The sequence below is a fragment of the Pelophylax lessonae genome (genome assembly GCF_965119305.1).
Source record: "Pelophylax lessonae genome assembly, chromosome: 4".
Classification (NCBI taxonomy): domain Eukaryota; kingdom Metazoa; phylum Chordata; class Amphibia; order Anura; family Ranidae; genus Pelophylax; species Pelophylax lessonae.
The window spans coordinates 375950807-375976255 of record NC_138771.1 but is presented as its reverse complement, the minus strand read 5'-3'; the positions used below and the strand labels follow the sequence as shown (position 1 = coordinate 375976255).

Here is a 25449-nt window from a genome sequence, read left to right as displayed (position 1 = left end):
TGATCCTCAGCAGAGAGGGAGAGGACCACACCAGACTCACCACACAGCAGAAACAGGAACCTGCAGCCATCAGGATGATCTGAACTCCACGTGTGGCCATCAGGAACTGAAAAGATCCAAGAGTCTGCACCAGGTGATGAGGAGGGGCTCCCACCGCTGAAATCGCCACCCATAGGGCTCCAGTGTCATGGCCACCGCAATTTTCAAACCACTGCATAATGGCCACCTGACTACACAAACATGGTCGCCATGCATTGATCACACAGGCTACAGCAAAATGGCAGTCCCATGCGGCACCATGAGGCTCCCTGGGACCCAGGACAGGAGGGATACCTAGACCTCAAAAAATGGAAGAGGCAGGAAGAGGGGCTCCTGGTAGGAGCCCCCACCAGGTAAACACCCCCTTCACAACTGATCTCCCGGTCACTGGCAGCGCCCCCCCCGCCTCCATCACCAGCACAGCACCCTGTCCCCACCCCAGGAGGTGGACCAGGCCACCCCTCTGCCCCAGCGCAAGTAAAGGAGGGGAAGTGGGGGGGGCGAGGTGGTCCACAGGGAGCACCAGACTGATTAGGGGGATGCCTAGTGGGAAGGAGGGAAACCCTGGGGTCTGACCATCCCAAGGAGGGGCCCATGTCCACTCCAAAACCCTCCAGGGGTAGAGGGGGAACAGTTATTTACCATACCAGGAACCAGGCAGGCACTGCCCTAGACAGATCTTCCTCTCCATCGAAATGCGGGGCTGTCGGCCAGGAGGAATGCTGCAACTCAGGCCGAAACCCGGTCATATGCGACCTCACGAGGCATTTAACTAGCAGGCCAGCCCTCATCCGGTGGGGCTATGTCACAGTCGACCTAGCATGCATGCTCGCTGCCCAGACTGGGGTGACCACTGGATCTAGGTTATCCAGCCCGTTGCCCAATCCAGCAGTTGACTGTAGCTCTCACAGAAAAAAAAGAACAGGAGAAAAAATCTATCAAAAAAAAAAAAATTGCCAGGACCAGAAATCCCAGCAAGGAACTAGGTCCTTACTCTAGTAAGAAAAACTTAAAACAGAGAGAGGAAATATACCCCCTGGGACTGCCCATAGTCGTAGCCAGACTTTTTTTCTGCCTAATGTCCTACTCCTGTAGGGGGCAGTATAACCCAATAGTTAAGAAGTTCAGGAGCTGTGTCCGTCAATGAACGAAAGAGAAATGCTGTTTTTTCTTTTCCTTGCACGTCCCCCTCAGATCTACAGCGACTGCACTTCGAAGTGCACTTCAAGTCCACAGTGGATTTGCCTTTAGTAAATAAACCCCATTGGCCGAATGTTGGCCGGTTTTCTGATGAACCGGCCAATACTGGATAATATTCGGCCAGTGTGTATCAGTCTTTAGGCTATCTTTGCTCAGATCACACAGATCAATCTAGATTTGCGGTGTTTCTGGTCCTCAACCTACTGTATTTGAAAATGTTAAAGTTTAGGTAGGTTCTGGAATAAAAATATATATATAGCCAAAACATTTATTTTACATTTTAGATAGAATGGGGAAGGATTAGAACACCTGCCAGGTCTTACTGCTGCCTGAGGCTCTGTTGGAGAGATTCCATCAGTTCCTGCCCATCAAAATACTTGACCCAGGAGAAAAAATTGATGGGAAATGTCTCTAACAGCAACACAGGCAGAAATTGAAATGTTTTTAAGTTAAAGAGCAGACTAGAACAGGTTCTCCCCAGAACCGAAAGTGAGATAAAATTTCTCTTAAAGAGCCCAATGTGGCAGTGAAACCTGAAAGGGGTCCTTACCTTTTCCCCATTTTATCCAAAACACATTAAAAAGTTTGGGGCATAGATATACTTTAAAGAAGGCTGAAAACTGAAGCGGATTATTAGCTCATATTCCAACCACAATACCACTATAATTTAACCTTAATATTGCATTTTAGTCAACCTAGTTTGTACAGTCCAACCTGCTGCTGTTTGCATTGCAACTCAAACATTCTATTTACTTCCTACCTGCAATCTGCAACCTGCAACCTGCCACGTATTGTACCAGCACTAGAAGATTAGGTATTCATGGGTTTAAAACATATCTGTGGTCATCATTTCCTTTATTTTCAGCCTTTTTGATTTGATTTTTCAAGTAAGCTTAAAAAGTCAAAAATATCTATTATTTGTATTTCTATTACAATGCTGATGTTATGTGGTCAAATTTCTCTACAACCATGCAAACCTGAAGATGCCAGTCACCCAGTTTCTTTAACTAGTAGATTCAGACAACCATTCAAGTGTGTGAGGTATCATAAAAAAATGCATTCTCAGGGCTCACCCTCAAAGCAAATTTGGTGACAGAAAATGCACACTTACCATTACAAGTATTAATGTGTATAAAGCATAAGAGTGACAGAATGATAGATGGTGAAACATGGGCAAGTCTAATGTTAGCCATACAAGGTTTTTTTTCTGAAAGTTCATTTAATTTTCTCATAGTGGGGTCAAATCAATGTTAATTATCGACCATGGTGATGAGGAAATTTTAAGTAGCAGGATGTAACATTTTTCATGAATGAACACATTTCCAACTGTGAATGTGGTTTTTGTTTGAAAAAAACGTTACATAGTGTAATGAATCCTGTTTAATAGAGTCTGAGTTTTCAATCAAAAAGCAGATCTGGACGAAATGAAAGTCTATCTAATTTAATTAGTTGACTCAATGGCAAGAAAGAATATTCTGACAAACTATTATTCTACAAACATTCAAATGAAAATCTAACTATGTATGGTGAACTTTCTTTAGGTCTTCAAAACTTGTAGTGTGAAGTATTTTTCATTAACTTAATATAAATGGTATAGAAATCATGTTCTGATACTGCACCTGCTACACCAAAGGGACGCCTTAATCCTTGTGTGCACTTTTTTACATTTGTTTCTTTAAGGTCCATTCGTCCGATTCTTACTATCTGGCATACTAAGTAAATTCGATCTCTGTTAAGATCCTTGTTTCCAAGATCCTACATAAAATAAAAATAAATACTTACATACATATACACTACATAGTTGTTTACATGCCAGCCCATCAAGTCTTGGTATCATAACCATTATGAATCAGGTACATGAACACCACCACCACGACATCAAATTTTGGAAAACTTGGTAAATTCATTTTGAATATAGTTTTAAGCAGTCTTGTTATAGCCACAAATAATAGGATTGTGTTACCTGTAAAATCTTTTTCTTGGAGTACATTAAGGTACACAGGAGTATTACACTATACTGGGTTATGCCACTGCCTCCAGCATATTGGACACTGGCAAACAGAGCTGTAAGATATCCCCGCTGCCAGCATGCCTTCATTTTGTAACAAGTAATAGTAAGGGTGGATTCTAAGAAGCAAAGGGGAGAGAGCTATGTTCCCTAATGTACTCCAAGAGAGGAATTTCACAGGCAAGACAAAAATCCTGTTTTCCTAAAGCGTAACTCCACTTTTGTTGAGAAAAAAACATTCCCCTCTGTGTGATCTATGTACATTACAAGGATTTTAACAAACTTTGTTGCAGATTCCTACCTTTTGTTATTCTGAAGAAATTATTGTTTGTTCCTCTGTGCTGAGTGGGTCAATTAGGAGGGGTTTCATAATTATCTGTCAGCTGTGGCAGCTGCAGAGCCCTTATGAGGAAAGCTGCTGGGCCTGTATTCCTTTAGACGTGTTCCTATTGAGAGTATCTCTTTAAAAATTACATTTTTTGCAGGGGATGCAAGAAATCTGACTTGTATCTTATGCAGACTTCTGGGAAAATTGGTGAGCTAATCACACAATCAGGAAATTATGTTTCTGCGGTGTGGTCAGTACACATTCTGTGTACAGAACCGCTCCAGGTAGCCACATTCCATTGCATTTTCAGAAAATTACAACAGCTGCAGATTGAAAGGGAAAGGTCATTTTTAATAACATTCAATTACCATATGATTTGTGTCGCAATTGTATACGCTATATTGTTTTTTGTTTATTTGCAATTTTTTTCCCCACGAAAGTGGAGTTACCCTTTAAACATACATTAAGGGACACAGGAGAAAATTGATACCTTGGGGCATCTAAAAGTGGTCCAACTGAGGAGTGGGCAACACAGCACCAAAGAAATCGCTAACAGGTACATGTGCACAACAGGTTAATAGAAGGGGTTTAAAAGAGCTCACAGAGCTGACTAAAGAACCTTACAACTGGAATGGATATCAGATGAGACCTTAACATCTGTCTGCTAAAGCCCAGGAAGCTCTAACTAATATAGTTGAGTACGCTTAGACAGGGAAATGTAGGACCTTGTCGATAATTTTATAAATTCCAAAATTATGAGTTTCCAAATGCACCTGGAGTCAGTGTAATGAGAAGGATGCCCTTTGTGGGGACAGGAATGACAAACAGAGAGTCAGTCTGTTTTAAAGAAGCTGGAGCAGAGAGGTAGACTCGAACAGTGCATACCACATCCAGACAGTGAAGTGAAATCTCCTTAGGATGATATGGAGCCGGACAGAGATGGCAGAACTATGACCTTGTTATGGTAAAAGGAGGAGATCACTATTGGAATAAAACAGACTGTGGGCCTCAAGACAATAATTTCTCTGCATAGCACAAGAGACGGTTCTTAGCAGGATAAGGCCATCAACTCAGAAACGTATCTTTCAGAAGTGTTGGCCATGAGAAAGTTCAAGTTTGAGATCCCACATTACTAGGAATATATGGGGGTGGGTGGTGGCTGTGTGTAATACCTTGTACAAAGGCCTTCACTAATGAGTGAGAGGCAATATTTGAAAAAGATTTGATCCTTGATGGTATTCAAGTCCAAGTATTGATCCAGATCAGAATAGAGAAAAAACAGGATTCGTGATATGGAGTTTTACCTGGTATGGAAATTCCTTGCCTCACACCATGAGAAATAAGCTATCCAGGTGCGATAGTAGACTTTTCACCAGGTGGATAGGAATAACTGAATCAAGCTGGCCCATGTCCTTGATTACCTGGGCTTAAACAACCAGGCTGTTATAGCTGGTGATCAAGAAGCAGGTAGTGAACTGGTCCTTTATACAGAAGATCTGGATGATCTTGGAGGGCCCACAGATAGACTGCCAGGAGTCTGATGAGGCCCAAGCACCACATCTGCCTTCTTCTAAGATTTAAGCAAAACATTAAAGTATGCTTGGAATGGAAGGTTGAAACTGGGCTTACTTACAGCTGTTTGTCAATGCCCAAAATCCAGAAGGCAATTGCATAACCCAATGTGCCTGAATATCCCCGGGTTCTTTAATGTACAAATAAGAACATTTCATTTTTATTCAGAATGATGTAAAACAAATCCCAACACCATTTATTGCAGTTAAGAGGGCAGAGAACTTCTCATTGCTGCCCTTCTGTAAGACAAAGCTATACAGAGTTTATAGCCTTGTCTTTGCCTCCAGAAGTCATCTGGTAGTAGTGTCAGAAATGTCTAATGGTTAGATAAGGTTTGCTTGGGCTCGTTCTAAGATTGAGAGATATGAAATAGCAACATGTCTTCACAGCAAAGATTAGTGTTTTTGGAAATTCCATTACTTTTTTGAACTAATGGTATATTTCTGGGTACATTATAAATACATTGGATCTGAATTATTATTTTTAGACTTCTTATTTGTTCAACCTCATTCATTTCTTTCACTGTACAGAGTCCTTTACCAGCTCTCTATGATGCCAATTAAAGGCAAGTATGGGACTTCCAGATAGGAGGAGAAAAAAAGGTCCTCCAATCTGGACTCTTAAAAATACACATAGCTGCCATCACAAACATATAACACTACTTCTACTACTTCTAGTCAATTCTACTATACTCTCCAGCATATAACAGACTATTATTTAGGACCTTGTAAACACAAGACTGCAAAATACATACTGTAAATAAAAGTAATGCAGTAAAAAAAAAAAAAAAATACAGTACAGTACAGGACAGAAGGCTGCGTAGGTACTTCTTTGTCTCTGGGGCTAGGAGAGGAAAATATGTAGCATACCCTCAGTCACTCACCCCAAGGGCACAACATTTAGCAATTCACATGGTTGATAATTAAAACGGGCACATCTAAGTATGCAGGCATCCAGGTTAAAGCTGTCCACATAGACCATCCTCTGCACCGCCATCAATGTCATCCCTTCCCTGCAGCACTCCACGAGCGATTTAAGCCTTGCTTTCAGATCGCTCTACTGCAGGGTAGTCTTCCCAGTCACGATTGCAGACTGACAGCGGTAAGAGCCAGTGGTGCGAAGAATGGTCTATGTGGACAGTTTTACCCCAGATACCTGCATACTTAGATGTGCCTCTTTTAATCATCAACCATGTGAGTTGCTAAGTGTTTTACCTTAATTAAATGTAACCATATTGCTGCACTTAGATGTACCTATCTTCTTTTTTATACTCTGTAGCTCCTGCTGGATTTTGCTTCGAATCCCCTTGTGGAGACTGTCATTTGTGAATGGACATTTTACGGTTACACAACCTATTACATTGCTATAATCTTTTTATATGGACTATAAACTAAAGGACTTATGAATAAATGGTTGTGGAATGAATCATCTGAGTTTCTATTATTTCTTATGGGGAAATTTGCTTTAAAATATGAGTGATTTGGATCACAAGCATGTTTCCACAACAAATTATGCTCGCAATCCAAAGTTTTACTGTACTGTTTGGGTTGAAGACAAGGACAAAGCGCAGCCCCCACCAGCATGGATGGTGTAAACTGTGTCTGAGCAGAGGCTGATTCCATGCCCCACTGGAGACTCTTCTGCTCCAGCCAGCCCCAACTGAGCTGTCCCAGCTCCTCCCAACCGCCCCCTGCTGGCCAGGTTGGGTACCCAGATTCAGCTGTAAGTAGAGAGTATCTGCAGCAGGGCTTCAGCTTGGAATGAGGGTCAGGAGGAGGATTGGGAGAGTGGGAGGGGAAGTGAGGGAAAGTGGGAGGGTGCCAAGTTGCTGCACCATGAGCCTCTGGTTTGTACATGCCCCCTGGGCTGAAAGTTGCCAGTCTGCCCCTGTTGCCACTAGATGAAGTTTTGGCTGCTATGAGAGTAGCAGCTTTTACATAGTTCATTACTCACCTATTTGTTCTAAAATAAATGTTTTCATCTTTCTATAGACGCAATCAGGCTATTACAAGACGCATGACATCCCTGAAGAAGGGCTAATTAACTATTTCGAAATGCGTTGGGTTTGTCTGTTAGCCTTGAGCTACATTTTTTCAATCTTTGTGTTAGCCATTACCTTATATGGAGGATTATGTTTTGCATCTGTGTATTAGACATATTTATGTCTTTGCTGTATGAACAGCCACGTTCAACTGGTTGTTGAATATACACGTTTTTGTCATTATTTATCAAATAAAATTTATATTTTTATACAATCTTTCTACATTTATTCTTTATACTCTGTATGTAGGCGATTATAGTCCCAATCAGTGGGGAATTTACTCTTCTTTTCTAAAACTATAGGGATGACACCTACCTCTACTTCCAAACTATAGGCAATCCCCCCTCTTTCTCTTTAAAAGTCAAAGTAAAGTTGCTTTTCTCACCTTTCTAATAAAAAAAAAAGGAAAGGGCTTTTAGCCTAGCATGATGAAACCAATATTTATTTATACCTAGTGATCGTGGCAATCATTTATCTATGATTACTAAAGCTTTTAGGACATTTTTACCATCTTTTTACATCTCTCTATGCAACCGCCAATCTTTTTCATTCAATATTATTACTGTGTAATGCAATGTATGAGAGTCATCGGATGAAAACGTGAACTTAAACTTTTGAAACTGGAATTTTGGATTGTTGTTACGTAATGCATGTAAAAAATGTCAAAAAAGGAAGCCTAATATATTTTTGAATATTCATAAATTGGAAATTGGCCCTACAAAATAGCCAATGCATTTCCCTACAATTCTCTCTATAAGCTTGCTGCATTCACCTCATTATGCATTCACCATTTTTCATCTCACGACCCTCATTTTTTATTTATTATCTATAAATTATTAGATTTGTTTTTTTTATAGTCCCATCCCTTACATGTTGATCCTAATGTATCTTCTATCCCATATTCACCTTTTTTCACCATTGGTTCTCTCCATGTATATCAATTATCATGCTGATGTGCATACATATACTACAGCCAATTAAGAAAGGAGCCAAATTTTCTACCAGCATGTCTTTGGAGTGTGTGAGGAACCAGAGTACCCGGATGAACCACACACAAGCATAGGGGGAACATGCAAACTCCTTTCAGATGAAACCCTGGCCGGGATCCGGACTGGGGACCCCAGTGCTGCAAGGCATAAGTGCTACTGCCTAAGCTGATTGAGAAAAAGGACATTTTTAAAAATAATGACATAGTTGGCAAGGTTGAATAAAGACACAGGCCATCCAATTCAATGCATGGGTGTTTGTTGCTACAAATTCTCATATCCCTGTATATTGTGTTAGCTGAGAAAAACATGTAATATGTATTTTTTTAATTTATCTACACTCTCCGCTGATACCAATAACTGTGGAAGGTAGTTCACATCCTTACTGCTCTAACAGTACCACTGTTCTAAGAACCCCTTACACAGTTTAAGATTGCACTGCTTATCATGTAACTTCATTTTGTGGCCATGTGTCTTCAGAGACATTAGATTAAAGAGTTTTCTCCTAAAACTTCAGTCACCTTTAAAAGTATAATAAAGAATGAACCATTGACAAACAGAATCACTTTTATTTCCCATTTCTTACATTTATTGAAAACTTACCGTAAAAACAACTTTCAGATTGTTCAGCATGTCAATTTCTTTTGGAAAACCTTTACTTCCCCATCTCACCAAATAGTTCTCACTGTTAAAATCATAATTTAATATGATCAATATGCAATTCCAGGGTAAATAAATTACATACAAAAAACAGTAGGGTGCGTTGGTGAACTACAGGTATGCGTGGTTAAAAAAAAATAATAATGTAAAACTTCAAAGCAGTTTGGATATTTTTAATTTATGAGTCTGAGGGTTTGAATTTTCTCTTTTGACTTGTAATATTTTTGATAGACATTAGAAAGTAATATAGTTTTATTTTCAGTTACACTGTTGTAAAGAGTAACTGTACTTGTCACTTGAAAAGCAAACAATATCACCCACATTCTTATGGGGAATCTGTCAATTCTTTTTTGAGACCTTGGCCAAAACTGTGGATTGTACCCACAGCCTGTAATACTAAGAGATTCCAACATAGTCAGCTTTTTTCTGGTTCAAAAAGCCACTCCTGCCTGCTTTTTTAGGAATGGTGCTCATGAATCAAAAAGAACTTTATTTATCAATTACCAAGGCACTCTCTCAGAATACAATAATGCAGTGGGGAGGAATCCCCCATCCACCTCTACTGGCTGAACAGAAACAACTGAATCGTGTATGGCCAGCTTTAGTCTCAATAAAGTCCTACAAAATTTGTAATTTGTAACAAGCTTCTACATAAGGGGGGATTTACCATAGATGTAGGAATAAGGTCTGGAACGGCTGATATGCACCAATGTACCTGTTATTTGATGTTTTTTAGTTATTTGATGCTGATGTGTACTGGCATGTCAGCCTGTGTTTGTAATATTATGCCCAACAGGGACAAAATCGTTATTTCTAAAAATACATATACAGGTGCATCTCAATAAAATAGAATATCATCAAAAAAGGTAATTTATTTCAGTAATTTAATTAAAAAAGTGAAACTCACATATTATATAGATTCATTACACACAGAGTTATATATTTCAAGCATGTCTTTCTTTTAATTTTGATGATTATGGCTTATAGCTAGTGAAAACCCAAGCTTCAGTATCTCATAAAATTATTCCAGATTTCATCTAACAGTGTCTAGCTGTCAGAATATCAATCAGAAACACAGTGCCTTAGATGATCTCATATTTGAAAATTGTACAACTGTGAGGCTTTAGAACAGATGTGCAAAGGCACAATACCATGACAGGATATAGAACTCAAATTATTTCTGTTACCTACCTGATAATTGTTTGTTTCTGAGGATCATACAGTGACATAAAAAGTTCAGCATCTTCACCAATTCTACAGACAAAATTTCGTACAAAAACATAGAGACCATATGTGGGTGCAGACGATACACGGCTATGCATACTGTAGTCACTTTGATCTTTGAACTGGAAAGCAAAATAAATATATAATGAATTACAATAAATTCAGATGTCAAGTTAATGACACCCCAAAATGATCACAAATGCAGTGAGGTTTGCCCACGCTGGATCGCATTGTACAAAACGACCATGCAATGCCATTTCGGTGCAGCTCCAAAAAAAGTTTCCTGCACTTCTTTGGAGTGATGCGGTGCAGTTTGAACATATTCAAAATTAATGGGCTCAAATCACACTGCACTGAAACGCATGTAAATTGCACATGAGGTGCGGTTCCAGTAGGATTCACATGTGGGTTATAATGTGAATTGGGGCTTAGTTAGGTGTGATTGGAGTGTAGAACAAGCAGTCAAGATCAAGGTGTAATAGGATTATGGATCAAGTCCATGGCTTTCCACTTGTGGACTGCCTCTGAAGAGCCATTCCCCTGTTACTGGGCTTGTTCACTTAAGCACCCCTGACAATGGGAACAAAGAACTTGTAGCATGCCTCTGAAGATGGTAAAGACTGTTGCAATTGTTACCTCAATGTTAACCAGTTGAATCTGACTGAGGTGGCACTGATGGGCACTGACAGGAAGCACTAATAGGCAGCCCTGATGGGCACTAATAGGCAGCACTGATAATCAGGGCCCTGATCTGTGTACATGCTCCATCACACTTGTCGGTTACATAGTTAGTGAGGTTGAAAAAAGACATCAGTCCATCCAGTTCAACCTATGATGTGTGTGTGTGTTTGCTTTTAACCGTACATCGTATACCCCTGTATGTTGTTGTCTCTAAGGTGCCCATCTACTAGTTTTTTGAAACTATCAATGCTTCCTGCTGATACGACTGCTTGTGGAAGAGAATTCCACATCCTTACCGCTCTTACAGTGAAGAACCCCTTACGCACTTTAAGGTTAAACCGCCTTTCCTCTAGTTTTAGTGAGTGGCCACGTGTCTTATTGTATCTCCTTTCTCTGAATAGTTTGTTCCTTATGCTAGGGTCGCCAGTACTTGTATTTGTACATTGATATCATATCCTCCCTCAATCGTCTCTTCTCCAGAGAGAAAAGGTTCAGTGCTTGTAGCCTATCCTCATAGCCGATGTCCTCCATTCCCCTAATCATTTTTGTTGCCCTTCTCTGGACTTTCTCCAGTTCCAGCACATCCTTCCTGATGTGACAAAGGGTGAGAAAAGGAATACCGATAACAGCAAGTTTGTTTACATGTTATCAGCTTTGATTGGACACAGATGATAACATGGTAAAGGGCCGCTGTGATTGGCCCTTTACCGTGATCTGTGATCAGCTGTGTCTGAAGGACAAGAGGTTCTATGACTGATCAACACAGGTCCTGAGGCCATTGTCATGGAATATATGACTTTTACACCCAGTGGTTCAGAAAGCAGGACCAGCTGGACCCCCCTTGGCTGTCCCTCAAGGCATCAAGTCAGCCACTAACCTACCAATCTTGGTGGAAGGTATTACCTGGGTGGAGATTCAGATAGAAGATCAGGTTGTGGAGTGAGTGGTCATAGTGACCCAGTGCTCAGTGAGTGCAGCAGTACTTTTAATTCTAGGCATGAACGTACTGAAGGACTTGTACTTAACCTGCTTGCTGGCCAAGTTTGAACATTCAGGCCAGTGAGTATGGGGCTGTGGTGTGTAAACTGTCTGGCACAACATGATCCTGGTCTATGAGGGCAGTGAGAAAACAGCCTGAACAAGTGGGGGTTCTCCACATGCCCCCAAGCAAAAAATACTCTTGGCACCCCTCTATAAGGTAGTCTGGTCTCTGCCCATCAGGTCTCACAAGAAACTACAAGGGGTCATAGTAATGGTGGAGCCCCACAAAGACTCAGTGATGTCAGGGAAGTGGTTCGTTGCTCGCACCTTATCCAAAATCCACAAAGGGAAGGTGCTGGTGTAGCTCATCAACCTGGGGATCCTCCCTGATCCCACTCCCTAACCAGGCCACCATCATAGCACCATAACAGACCTCTACGTAGTATCCCATCGCTGTATCTTGGAGGCCCAGCTGCCATCACCTGAGGCTTACTTCTACTGACACATCGCTGTTTCATGCTGTGAGTGCTCCCAGTCAGATCGCCTTCCTGCCCTGGCCTGTTCTGTATTGCTGAACTTTGGTTACAATAGATTCTTGTTTCTTTGCATCTGGACTCTGAGTGTTTTCTGCCGCCGCACCACAGTGCACCTCTCCACATACTGAAGGCAGCAGCATAACTGAATGTGCCTAAATACTTTATTCTGTGCCCCTTAATGTATGATTAAGAAAAAAAGACTGTGCTTAGTTACCATTTCTTCTTTTATGCGCTCTGTTATTTTCTCTGTAGCTGCTTTGTGGGCATCAAACAAGCTGATCACACTTGTTTTGTCTGGATCCAGAATATTTCCATCTTCATCCCGGACAATCAAATCAAGTTCAAGAATTCTGTGTGTATAATGTGTGTGAGTAACAAACAAACACTGTATGATTGCGAAGATCAAACAACACACATTAGGTTATTATTCACTATGGTAAGCAAAAATGTGACCATAAAAAGGGGATGGTTAGGCATGCAGGCACAAATTGACTTCCTAAATCACAGATTCCCACATAAACACATTTTTTGCATACCAAACACCAGTGTCCAAGCCTATAAAAGCTGAATTTTGGATAGAGCACTGGAAGGTTAAAGGTTCTGTCAGGTTTTTCTTTCCATCTTTGTCCCTATTAAGGAGATTTATCCTTAGGAAGGTTATAGACCAGGAAAGTTATAGAAAATCTCCAAAATAGGGACAGAGACACATTTTTACACAAGTCTATCAATTCATTAATCCTACAGTGCTTTGCAAAGTTATAACAATTCATTTACAAAAACTTGTTCCACATAGAGAATTAAAGGATGTAAACATGCTTCAAAAGCTTGGTTATAAAGATTGATTACTAAACCATTTTTTCTCAACCAGGGTGCCCAGGTACCCTGGGGTGCCCTTAGATTTTTTCAGGGGTGCCTTGACAAAATGCCTACAAAATGACCAAAAACTGTATAGAAGCCAGCAGGTGGATCAAGGCGGCCTCTTAGTTAAACAAAGACACAGGTTTTCATTGTACACCATTACAACCTTCCAGGCACCAGCATCCTAACAACCAATAATGTCATTGATTGATAAGGAGGACGTTAGGCTCCTGCACAGCATCCTTGTTTGTCCCTCTCCATCAGCACTGGGGTCACATTAGCTGATTGAGAGAGAGAAACATTGCAATTTTAGTCAGTACCAGTGTACAAAAGTGAGTTTTCTTTGGGAGAATAAATTACATTGGGTGTCCTACGTGTGCGGATGTTCCTGGTTTATGAAAAACCATTCGTTTATTTTTCTTTACATTTTAGAATTTGGTGCCTTCAGATTGTCCAGCATTTTAAAGGGTGCCATGACTGACAAAAGGTTGAGAAATACTGCACTAAACTGTGTTTCTCAAAGACCATTATGGCTATGGTATCTGTGTTATGACTAGTTTATCCAGCCACTGTAAATTGTTGAGAGGATGCCTGTGGTTATAGGTAGGTGCTAAAGTGGGCTTACATAGGGGAAAGAGAGCTAATGGAGGTAATCACAAATGGAGATGAGTACTTAGTAGCAGTGAAAAGAAGAGGCATATAATGGACAGTGAGAGGAAACCTTCTGTACTACAGTCCTGGAAAAAATGTTACTCTCATTACTGTTAATAGCACAAGAATGGTGGCTGGAAAACAAGAGTATTATCAAATCTATTGGCATGTAGAACAGTTTGTATAGATATGTTTAGCTGAAAAGCCTATTTTTATGTGGTATCTCCTGTATACAGTGGGGATCGAAAGTTTGGGCACCCCAGGTAAAAATTTGAATTAATGTGCATTAAGAAGCCAAGGAAAGATGGAAAAATCTCCAAAAGGCATCAAATTACAGATTAGAAATTCTTATAATATGTCAACAAAAGTTAGATTTTATTTCCATTATTTACACTTTCAAAATAACAGAAAACAAAAAAATGGCGCCTGCAAAAGTTTGGGCACCCTGCAGAGTTAATATCTTGTACTGCCCCCTTTGGCAAGTATCACAGCTATTAAACGCTTTTTGTAGCCAACCAAGAGTCTTTCAATTCTTGTTTGAGGTATCTTTGCCCATTATTCCTTACAAAAGTCTTCCAGTTCTTTGAGATTTCTGGGCTGTCTGTCACGCACTGCTCTTTTAAGGTCTATCCATAGATTTTCAATTATGTTGAGGTTAGGAGATTGTGAAGGCCATGGCAAAACCTTCAGTTTACGCCTCTTGATGTAATCCCCCGTGGATTTCGAGGTGTGTTTAGGATCATTATCCATTTGTAGAAGCCATTATCTCTTTAACTTCAGCTTTTTCACAGATGGCATCAAGTTACCATCAAAAAATTTGCTGAAATTTTATTGAATCCATTTTTCCTTCTACTCGTGAGATGTTCCCTGCGCCACTGGCTGCAATAAAACTCCAAAGCATGATTGATCCATCCCCATGCTTAACAGTTGGACAGAGGTTCTTTTCATTAAATTCTATGCCCCTTCTTCTCCAAACGTACCTTTGCTCATTCTGGCCAAAAAGTTAAATTTTAACCTCATCGGTCCACAGAACTTGTTTCCAAAATGCATCAGGCTTGTCTATATGTTCATTTGCAAAGTTCAAACGCTGATTTTTGTGGTGAGGACGTAGAAGAGGTTTTCTTCTGATGACTCTTCCATGAAGACCATATTTGTACAAGTATCTCTTTATAGTGGAATAGTGTATCACAACTCCAGTGTCTGCCAGATCTTTCTGGAGGGATCGTGCAGTCAAACGTGGGTTTTGAATTGTTTTTCTCACAATCCTGCGAGCTGTTCTGTTTGATATTTTTCTTGGTCTTCCAGATCTTGCTTTAACTTCCCCTGTTCCTGATGACTGCCATTTCTTAATTACATTCCGAACAGAGGATATTGACATTTGAAAACGCTTTGCTATCTTCTTATAGCCTTCTCCAGCTTTATGAGCGTCAACTATTTTCAGTTTCAGTTTTCTGGACAACTGCTTAGAAGATCCCATGGTGCTGATTGTTGGGGCAAGGTCAGATGAGTCTGGGCATTTAAAACCTTTGAGATTGACATCACCTGGTCTTCCCAGATGATGATTGAGAACAATCCATGATACTGGCAGGTCTCAGCCTTGCAATGGGGGCAGCGCATGCTATAAATTCTGCAGGGTGCCGAAACTTTTGCAGATGCCATTTTTTTGTTTTCTGTCCTTTTGAAAGTGTCAATGATGGAAATAAAATCTAACTTTTGTTGACATATTATAAGAATGTCTAATCTGTAATTTGATGCCTTTTGGAGATTTTTCCATCTTTCCTTGGCTTCTTTATGCACATTAATACAAATTTTTACCTGGGGTGCCCAAACTTTCGATCCCCACTGTAGCTGTAAACATGATAGAGTAACAAAAGAAGTCAAGATAATAGCTACTTAATAATGATGTCACACATCCCATAAAGTAGGTAACAGATATATGTTAACCATGATATTGGATAGATGCATGTGAAAGTTTATGGGCATTATAGCTTCTTGCCAAAGTTATGGCATTTATAGAATTGACATAAGTTTACCTATGCTTGTAATACCACAACTACATGTAGTATTGAAAGGCAACCTGAAAAATGGTACTAGTTTTTCTTAATTACAGTAAATATGAATTTTCTAGGCAGATATGTACACACATTATTAAATGATCTTATTATCTTCCCTGTTTATTTATCAAAGCTGATACTGTAACCAGACTAGTGATAAGGCAGTATTGGAAATACTACAAACAACATACTTGTTACCATAGTCGATTTTTGAAGTAACTTTTTGTTTTAGCTCTTTCAGTTCATCTTTAGGCAAGGTACCAGAAAGAAGCTGTGACCGCCATTCCATCAAATCACACATCATTGACTGCACCTGCTGGAACTTTTCCTTTTTACTAGCCTGTGAAAACACAACTCATAGCAATTAACATCTTTATGATAACTATACAGCACATTGACATTTGTCAGGCCATTTCCCAACATATACAGTAGAAACATATTTAGGAAGTTGGTATTGAGTGGCTGATGTAATTGTACTCAGTATTTAAATTTAAATTGTAATAGCATGCAATGGAATTGGTGAAAGCAAATGAGACTTTTTAATTTCACAAAACATGGTCTTCATCTAAAGATAGGCAGTTCACACCAATGCGCTTTTTTCTGCGTTTTCTGTTTCTCAGAAACGACAGTACATTTAACATGGTTTCCTATGATACACGTTCGCATCTATGTGTTTTTCAGCCTGTGCATTTTTGGAAACGATAGTTGATTTTTTTTTTCCTGCACCAGATTATGTTTTGCGCGTATTAGACTTCAATGAAGTCACACCTAAAATGCAAGGGTTGCTTATCTATGCGTTTTAATGCGTTTTCTGTTTTTTTCCCCTTTAAAAACACTGTATATAGCTGGTTGCTAAGGATTGGGCCAGGAAGCCGGCCGCTGTGTCCTTAACAACCAAAGACTCATTAGCTGTCAGAGGGGTTTCCCGCTGACAGCTGAATGTAAAAAAAGAATTGCCGGCTAAAAAATGTGTGATAAAAACTGAGTGGGGTCCCTCCTCTCCAAATCCATACCATGCTCTTTGTGTCTTGTATGGATTTGGAGGGGAACCCAACCCCAATTCTTTTTAAAAATGCTGTGGGGTCCCTCCCAAAATCCATACCAGACCCTTATCTAAGCATGCAGCCTGGCAGGTCAGAAAAGGGAGGGGATGAGCGAGTCCCCCCCTCCTGAGCCATACCAAGCCATGTGCCCTCAACATGGTGGGTTGCTTTGGGACAGGGGGGCTCCGCCCCACCTCAAAGAACCTTGTCACCATGTTGATGGGGATAAAGGCCTCTTTCCCAAAATCCTGGGCTGTGGTTTTGGGGGATCTGCGGGCAGGAGCTTTTTGGAATACAGAAGCTCCCTTTAACAAGGAGGCCACCAGATCCTGCCCTTCCCTATGTGAATGAGTATGGGGTACATAGTTCCCCTTACCCATTCACCAAAAAAGTGTAAAAGCGAATATAGGCAGGAGCCAGTTTTTGACAATTCCTTTACTAAAAAATAAAAATACAATGACCCTGATGAAGATCCATCATCAATCACATGGGGGCCCAAAAAAAAAAAAAGCTCTGCTCATTATAACGCTCCAGCAGACTGCCGGCCCCGCAATGTGTCATTTCTTAAATAACTATGGGGTTTGGCCACCCAGTGACGTCACCTGGTGGCACTGCCCAAATACATCATCGACCGGTACTTGCTGGGCTGCCATCATCACAGGGGGGGGCAGTGCCACCAGGTGACGTTGCTGGGTGTCCCCACCTCATAGCTCTTTAGGAAATTTTACACGATGGGGCAGGCAATACGCATTTTTGAGTCTGGGGGTGGCGGTGGCGGTGTCGTTGTGAATGACAATGGATCTACATCGGGGAGCATTGTTTTTTTATTTTGGGTGATCTGGGGGGCTTTCAGATTCTGATAAGCCCCATGCCCGCAGACCCCCACAACCACAGCCCAGGGCTGTGGGGAAGAGGCCCCATCAACATGGGGTGGGAGGGGCAGAGCCCCCCTGCCCCCCAAAGTACCCCACCTATGTTGACTTGCTGGGCTACATGCTAGGATAAAGGATCAGGTATAGGTTTTGGGGGAATCCTACGCCATTTTTTTTTTTTAAATCTTGGTGTGGGGTTCCCCTCCAAATCCATACCAGACCCTATAGGACCCGGTATGGATTGGGAGGCCATCACGACTCATCCGTTGTTAATACAGTGTTTTTAAATAGACATAAAAAAACGCAACACGCATGAAAACTGCATGGAAATACGCATAAAAAACGAAACCCAAAACATGCCTGAAAAGGGCATCAATCACAACCGCATAGATGTGAACCTAGACTTAATACTTGCTTTATCTGTTAAGAGATTTTCTAAGAAGAGAGCACAGTTTCCCCAAGCCTCAAATTCATTTACTATTTCTCTTGGACCATAGGCTGACATTTTATATGTATTTACACAATGCCACCTGCAGATGATAGCAGACATATCCTAAACAATGATTTACTATAATGTTTACTGTGTGCTGATTTACCTCTGCATCAAACTTGCAAGGACATCTCTGTCTTCCTATGTAATAAGATATATTATCAAACCATATTTTGCATATAAAGTATACATTTACTGATTTACCTTAAGGCTTATATGTTCACTCTGTCCTCCTTACAGACAGTAACTTGTGAGAGCAAAGAGGTTTTTAATTCTTTTGTGCCTGTGTGTGAGATGTTACAAAATCCCCTGACGACGTCAAGCGTATGACGAAACCCATTGGGTGGGACCAGACGTGGCATTACCATGCCCCTAGGCCGATTCTCACAGGAACCCTGCACCCGGTTTGGCTAGGATTTATTACACGTGCTCGTTTATACATTGTATCGTGTGAGTGTTTCTTTTTACAATCATGGAATTTTTTTAACTGTATTACGCTATGGATCCTTCTATTTATTTTCATGGCCATTGGATTTTGTATATATTCTGCAAGCCCTTTGAATGAATTATCCTGGTGATTTCAACCTGGTGAGGTAAATCCTCAAAAGCGCATAAGGCTTGTCCATTAATTTGGAGGCCATATCTATTTGGTAAGCACCAAATTTTTTATCACACTTGTTGGTGCCCTCCTTTTATCAAGAGATGGGAAGATTCGCTCTACCTGCATGCTGGGACTTGTGGTTCCTCCCTAAGGATAGGTTTTTCTTCACTACTGGAGTGTGTTTTCACTTTATTATTCATGGACACTTCTTTATAATAAGGACACTTCCTGGATTCTCATGCACGATTCTTATTTATTTATTTATTTATGTTTGTACTTTCATATATGTATTACTGTGGTTTATGTATGAATTTGTTTTCACAACACATGTCATGTCACTCTGTTGCTAGCACTGCACGTATTACTATACAAAATCCCAATTCTTATGTGTTAGGGAATTTTGCAACCTGAAATCAGATTCTGTGGTTTTTGTCATGGAAGAAATTACTCCAATAATAAATCAAAACTCTGAAAGAAAATGAAAACTTCTTAGCGATGCAAGACAATGCTATTATCTGCAGCAAAAACGTTGTCGCTAATTTCCAATAAGAAATTAGAAAATATTTGCACAATAAAAATTTACTTCAGTTATCCAATGATGTTAAAAGCAAATCCCTGTTTGCTTATTTTCTCTGCACATAATTTGATAACTGAAGTGAATATTTACAAATTTATCATGTGAACATTCTAAACTTGCATAGTAAGTCTGCCTAACTTTCTCCTAACATTTTCTAAATGACAGCTAGACTAATGACTCTGTCTGTTATAGTAGTAGGCCCTGGCCTAGGCTGCAGGTAGTATATGTGACTGTGTAAGAGGGGAAGCCAATGACTGTCTGTGAGACATAGGATTTGGAGTAGGTGGGGTGTTTGGAGAAAGTGTGTATCTAAAGTAGAGGTAAGTGAGATGTGCAGGCTGTTAGTGAGGTGCGTCTGGATGGAGCTATGGAAGCTTGTCTAATGTGTGTTTATTACCCTGCACTGGCTGTCTGTAAAGGGAAGGAATATCAATTTATACTGTGCATATCAGAGCCACTGATAAGGGAGTCTTTAGCATACCTATGCCTCACTCCGCGAGGGCAAGTGTAAGAGAGGGCAAGTGGTACTGCTGTGACCAACCCGAACCCATCTGCAACAAGCTTCCAAATTGGTGAACTACACATAGCATTGTCCTTGCTGACTTGCTGAGCCCTCCTTCTGTACCCTTTCAAGTAAAGGCAGCTGTCAGGAGAATGTACTGCTTGATGGGTGCATTGTGCAGAAACTCATGATGTCGCCAAACAGGATGCCTCTTTTTGGTAATAAAAACAGATGCCAGATAATTCTCAGCACAGAGGTTTTAACAGCAAAAAAATAAGTTGAAAAGTGTTGATCTACAACCACTGCATCTAATCTTAACTTAAACTTTAGACTAGCCATCTCATTTGAAATATGTGCACACCTAATCACTAAAAGCTTTTACACTGCCTGGCCAAAAAAAAATCGCCACCAGGAATTAACTAAGCGACCAACTAAACTAAGAATGCAGTAACTATCCTATTGGATAGTTACTGCATGTGCCCAAAGAATGAGGTCAGCTGACTACCTGAATATACTGAATGACCAGGTTATTCCATCAATGGATTTTTTCTTCCCTGATGGCAAGGGCATATTCCAAGATGACAATGCCAGGATTCATTGTGCTCAGATTGTGAAAGAGTGGTTCAGGGAGCATGAGACATCATTTTCACACATGTAAGTATCAATATATGGTGCCGTATCACAAAGTGCTAAGTGCTAAATAAATAATGATGGTATGAGGAGTGTTCAATAAATAATATATACTAAATTCCAATAATTTATAAAGTGCAAAAATCTCATCCAATTCAAAAAAACTGAGTGCTAAATAAATAGTTAATAAACACAATACTAAAAAATAATATAAAAACGAAATTCCAATAATGCATAAAAGTGCAAAGTATCTCATCAAATTCAAAAACTACATTCAGTCCGTAAATTCATAAAGTGCAACAATATTTTATCATGCAAAACAAGTGACATAAGGTGCTAAATAGATCTTCATATATGGGAAAAGTGCTTGTGCTTGACAGGTTCCTTCACCCGACAATGTGAGGGTAACTCACCAGAGATCTTAGGGCCTCCAGGACCCAGCTCGTTTAATTATAGTGGCAGACTCCTTAGGTGTATAGTAGGTGAATGGTCTCTTTGGGTTCACAATGGATAGGTAGTAGCCTAATCCCCTCGATCAGGATGTAATTGCCGTTTCCCCAGAAGATTAAAAATATATGATTGCGCAATACCGTCTAAAAAGTTTTATTCAACACCATAAATTGCAAAGGATAGTTTTTTTGTGCCCCATTCGGCACATCCAAACAAGCAGAAAGCAGAGTTATGTGTGTGAACATGGCTCGGCAACAACGTCGTTCCACAATGTGTTCCAACAGCGTGCGGAAGTGAGGGACCGGAAATGATCAACGAAAACAACCTCAATGCATTCCGCGACAGTGCGTCTTCAGAAATTTCCGAAATATTAGAGTGTGTTTTAAAACATAATCTTCAACATTTGAACATCTGCATCTTTAATGAATATAGAGTATATATCTGGTGATCATATCATAAAGGTCTTTGTTCGGGCACTTCTTGTTATGGGATGACAATGCTCTGTTACTGTCTCCCAACTGTTTTCCTTTGTTGTCACCCTGTCACACACTTCCAACTATTAGCAGCTGTGTTGATGCACATTGCTCAGGCATGGCCCATCGTTGCTACCATCAAAAGAGTTGCCTTGAGAAATGATCTGCAGTAGTTGTGAGAATGCAGGCATGTACATAGGTAGTGACTGCAAAGAGGCTACAGTAGAGATGAGTGAATGTCCCTGGGCACTGCCATGGGGAACGTGAACCAATAAATAAAAAAAATTAAAACATACAACACAGCAGAGATACCTCTTTTTTATGTGACTTCTAGGGCAACATGGGAAAATACTAATCCTGTCAATGACATGCTTAGGAGATGCCTTAAATCTGTAAGTGGGGTTAATGAACAGTACGATTTCAGCATGGACAGAGTCAGCAAAACGGTATTCTGGCATCACAGATTTTGTACCTGTAATACATTTTTTTACTGTAAAATTATTGCTTTGCTTAGCCCTTTCATTATTTTTTTTCATTTTTTGCACTGCTTCCCAAAACAGTTACTTTCAAGGCATGTCTTAACTGCATCCCTGAACTCTTCTGACGATGCGGAGGAAGGGTTTTGATAGCCTAACAGAAAAGGTGGACACTATTGTTTCAAAAAAGTTGAAAGTATTATTCAAGAAACCCAATCAAAGAGAACAGGACACAAGAATAAATGCATACAACAGAGTTGTAAAGCAGATCAATGAAGAGATTTTTTTAAATGATGCCATCAAAGAAAAAGTATAAAAATGGAAATGCGGATGATTTAAAGGCAGCCAATTAAAAAGACAGTTAAAGGGCTGAAAGGCCAGCCAAGGTGGAAACTGCTACAAAGCAGCAGTATGGAACAGCCAAATAAATATATCGTAACTGAGCACAGTGATCAGCTGTCATGGAGCTCTGATGATTACAAAGTACTAAAAGCAATAATCACAAACCAGGCGCTCCTGGGATGCCTGTAGGGTGGAGGGATAGACGTAAGCCTGTGAGGCTCCCCAGCGGTTTGTTCTGCTGTTAGCCAACTAATGGCTCAGTAAAGAGATTCGCACCCAGGGCAGCCATTGGAAAAAATCCAGTCCAGAAGTCAAAGCAATAATCACAAATCTGGCGCTCCTTTAGGGTGGAGGGATAGAAGTAAGCCTGTGAGGCTCCCCAGTGGTTTTTCTGCTGCTAACCAACAAGCATAGGAAGGGTGCTGATATGGAAAAAAGTACATGAGGAAGGCAGCGCATGAACCAAACCGGGATGCAATGGATAAGGAAGTCAGGTGAACATCCAGTATAGAAAGGGTTAACAGTTTATTGGTATTGATAACCGAAAAACAAAGTACATAAAATGCTTACATCCCCTGGGCTGGAGTGGACAAGGGCACCTGGCAGCAAGCAACACGAGTACGAGGAGGTCAGTCTAGCAGGACTGCTGAGCAGTGTGTGCACAAAGCCGGAAACCAGTCGGCGCGAGGATGAAAGGACTCTGCTGTATTTCCGTAGCGGTGACATCAGCCGGACAGGAGCCACTTTCGGGGAAATACCAGGAACCAGGGTGGACCACAAGCTATATGAAGTGTGTGCAAGCGGGGTTGTGAACGGCGCTACCGTGTTAAATGCATAAATACATTTGGTGACTAAATATCATAAATAGTGGTATAAAAATTATAAGGAGTATATGCAAAATATATATATAAAATTAAAAGTGCTGAATGTGCTGTTTTTTAATAAGGTATAACTTATAAAGTGCACATGTGACTTATGGTTTTTCAGAGACCAATTTTAGTGAGAGTACATACTCTGTGCCTTTATAATTGCAAATAATAAAGTGCAGAGTGCTGGTGCAAAAAAGAGACACAAAACTGAAGACAGGGCAGTGATTTTTTATTTTTCATTAAAGGAGTGACCTGTCTAAAAGACAAGTTTAAAGTGATTGTGCACAATAAAGAAATCTTAAAACCTCTGTGCTTTGGTGAACAAAAGTGAAAAGATAGATATTAAAGCCATTCAATGCAAGCGATTTGCGGGTAAATCAAAAGAACTCTGGGTTGCAGATACCTGCGTGACCGCTAAACTTTTAAGTGGTAATGCACAAGGTCGGTGCGCCCTTCTCTTGTTGTTTTCTTGTAGTGCCTTTTAGATACCCTTGGTCCTGAGGGGGGCAGCAAGACCACTTCATTTGTGTCATAAAACCGCCTAGAAGATTCACCTTCCCGCATACCACTCGAGCGCAGGAGAAATATTGTTGTTTTTTGGAAACCACATAAAATTGAAACTAGACTCTAGTCCAGGCAGGCAGCCTTGGTGACCAGGAAAAGGGAAGGTAGCAAATGCGCAGCCACATCTTCTTGTACCATACCAGGCCACATTTCCTGTCAACATTTGGAGGGTACCTTGCAGGGTGGGGGAGGGGGGCGGAAAAGCCTTTGTCCCCTTTCAAGGCAGCTTGTCCACACGTTGAAGGACTTCTTTTGCACATCCTGTTCCCAAAAGGAATGTGGGGGTTTGCAGAGGAATCTTTATAAGAGGCACCCAGATATTCACCCGTAGGAACTTAAGGAACATTGGTACACACAAATGCAGATGTTTTTAGCATCCTCCCCACTGTGTACGCTATCTGTCACCCTATGCTTTCCTCTGTATGCCCTGTCACTCAGATTTAATGAAATGTGTCTCCTTTTGAGCAACATGGTCAAAATAGCAGTGGGAGAGAGGAGGTGCGAGTTGTCAACCTTGCTAGCTGTACGTATTAGGTAACCTAAGGGTTTTTTAAAATGTAAGACTTTTTAAGAATGTAAACATTATGGTGATACTTCTTTAATACTGAAAATCTAGTCTGTAAATCCACCCACCATTTTGTATAATATCATTTCTTTGTTGGTGAGTAGCAATTCCTGCCTTTCCTCCTGTAGGACATAGTCTTACGAATAGAACAGAGGACTATTCTTTTTGACCAACAAATACGTAAATTCACTACATAATCTGCATATATGCCTGAATCACTCTACCTGCATACAATAAATTACATCTGTGGAAGATTGTCTACATATAGTTGGTCTCTGCTCCATTCAAATCAGGCATTTCCCTATAAGATGGGCTTTTATGGGTAGCAGTAACATGTAGGCATGCCAGATCTGTATTTTCCACCTTTTTCACTAAATAACATATATGTTTGAGATCTTAAATGCAGGACTGGTCTTTTCTGTGAGCCCCCACCACATTCTCTACTTACAGTATCTCAGCTCCCTATCTGATCATCCTGTCGTATGCTGCAGCTCTCCACATCTACCCCATTTAATGCTCGCTGTGAGCAGAAGACTCTTCTCAAGGATGTTAACTTCACTAGTTTTGCAATTCTGTCCTCCAGATCCTTAAGGCTGGGTTCATACTTGCGGATGCGGCTCACAGCAGGGGTCCAGTGCGTCCCTGTCCTCTGTTTCAGGGACGAATCAGGCCCCAAACGGTGCCTGAATTCGGACCTGAAACGGAATCAAAGACGCACAGGACCCCTGTGCAGTCCACTTCACCGCCGCCATGGAGATGTGTAAACTGGCTCCATTGAAAGCCGGGCACACTCTCCTGTCATGCGAATTGGATGCGGGGAAACTCGCATCCATATCGCACTAGTGTGAACCCAGCCTGAACGGTCTCAAGGATGGATACATTACTATAACAACAATTAGAAACAAGCCAGAAAAATGTTGTTGAGTCTTTTTGGAGCAAAGGTGTCAAGACGCAAAATTCATTCTGCCTGAAAAAATATGTTGCTAAGGTCACCACCATATTGCCATGTTCTGTGTACATTAGGTATATTTTCCTTGTGTAGAAACTGCAGGCGCAGGTTAATCTGTTGTGCCCTGACCTACAGCTGAGTTTTGCTAAGAGAAAGCCTAAAATTCCATTTGGATTTCACATTTTGGTAAACAGGGTAAAGACTATTTTATTCCTGTCGACATTATG

General features: G+C 40.6%; 1 protein-coding gene across 1 annotated transcript in view; it reads right to left on the bottom strand.

Annotated features, from left to right (window-relative positions):
• The window catches only part of DOCK2 (dedicator of cytokinesis 2), a 349654-nt gene that overhangs the window by 247402 nt on the left and 76803 nt on the right, over positions 1 to 25449 (bottom strand). Inside the window, exons 6-10 of the mRNA XM_082254918.1 lie at positions 16011 to 16159; positions 12471 to 12606; positions 10026 to 10180; positions 8778 to 8859; positions 2859 to 2994 (exon numbers count right to left, since the gene is read on the bottom strand). Coding sequence (XP_082111044.1) covers positions 2859 to 2994; positions 8778 to 8859; positions 10026 to 10180; positions 12471 to 12606; positions 16011 to 16159 — 658 coding nt within the window. The remainder of the gene's footprint in view (positions 1 to 2858; positions 2995 to 8777; positions 8860 to 10025; positions 10181 to 12470; positions 12607 to 16010; positions 16160 to 25449) is intronic.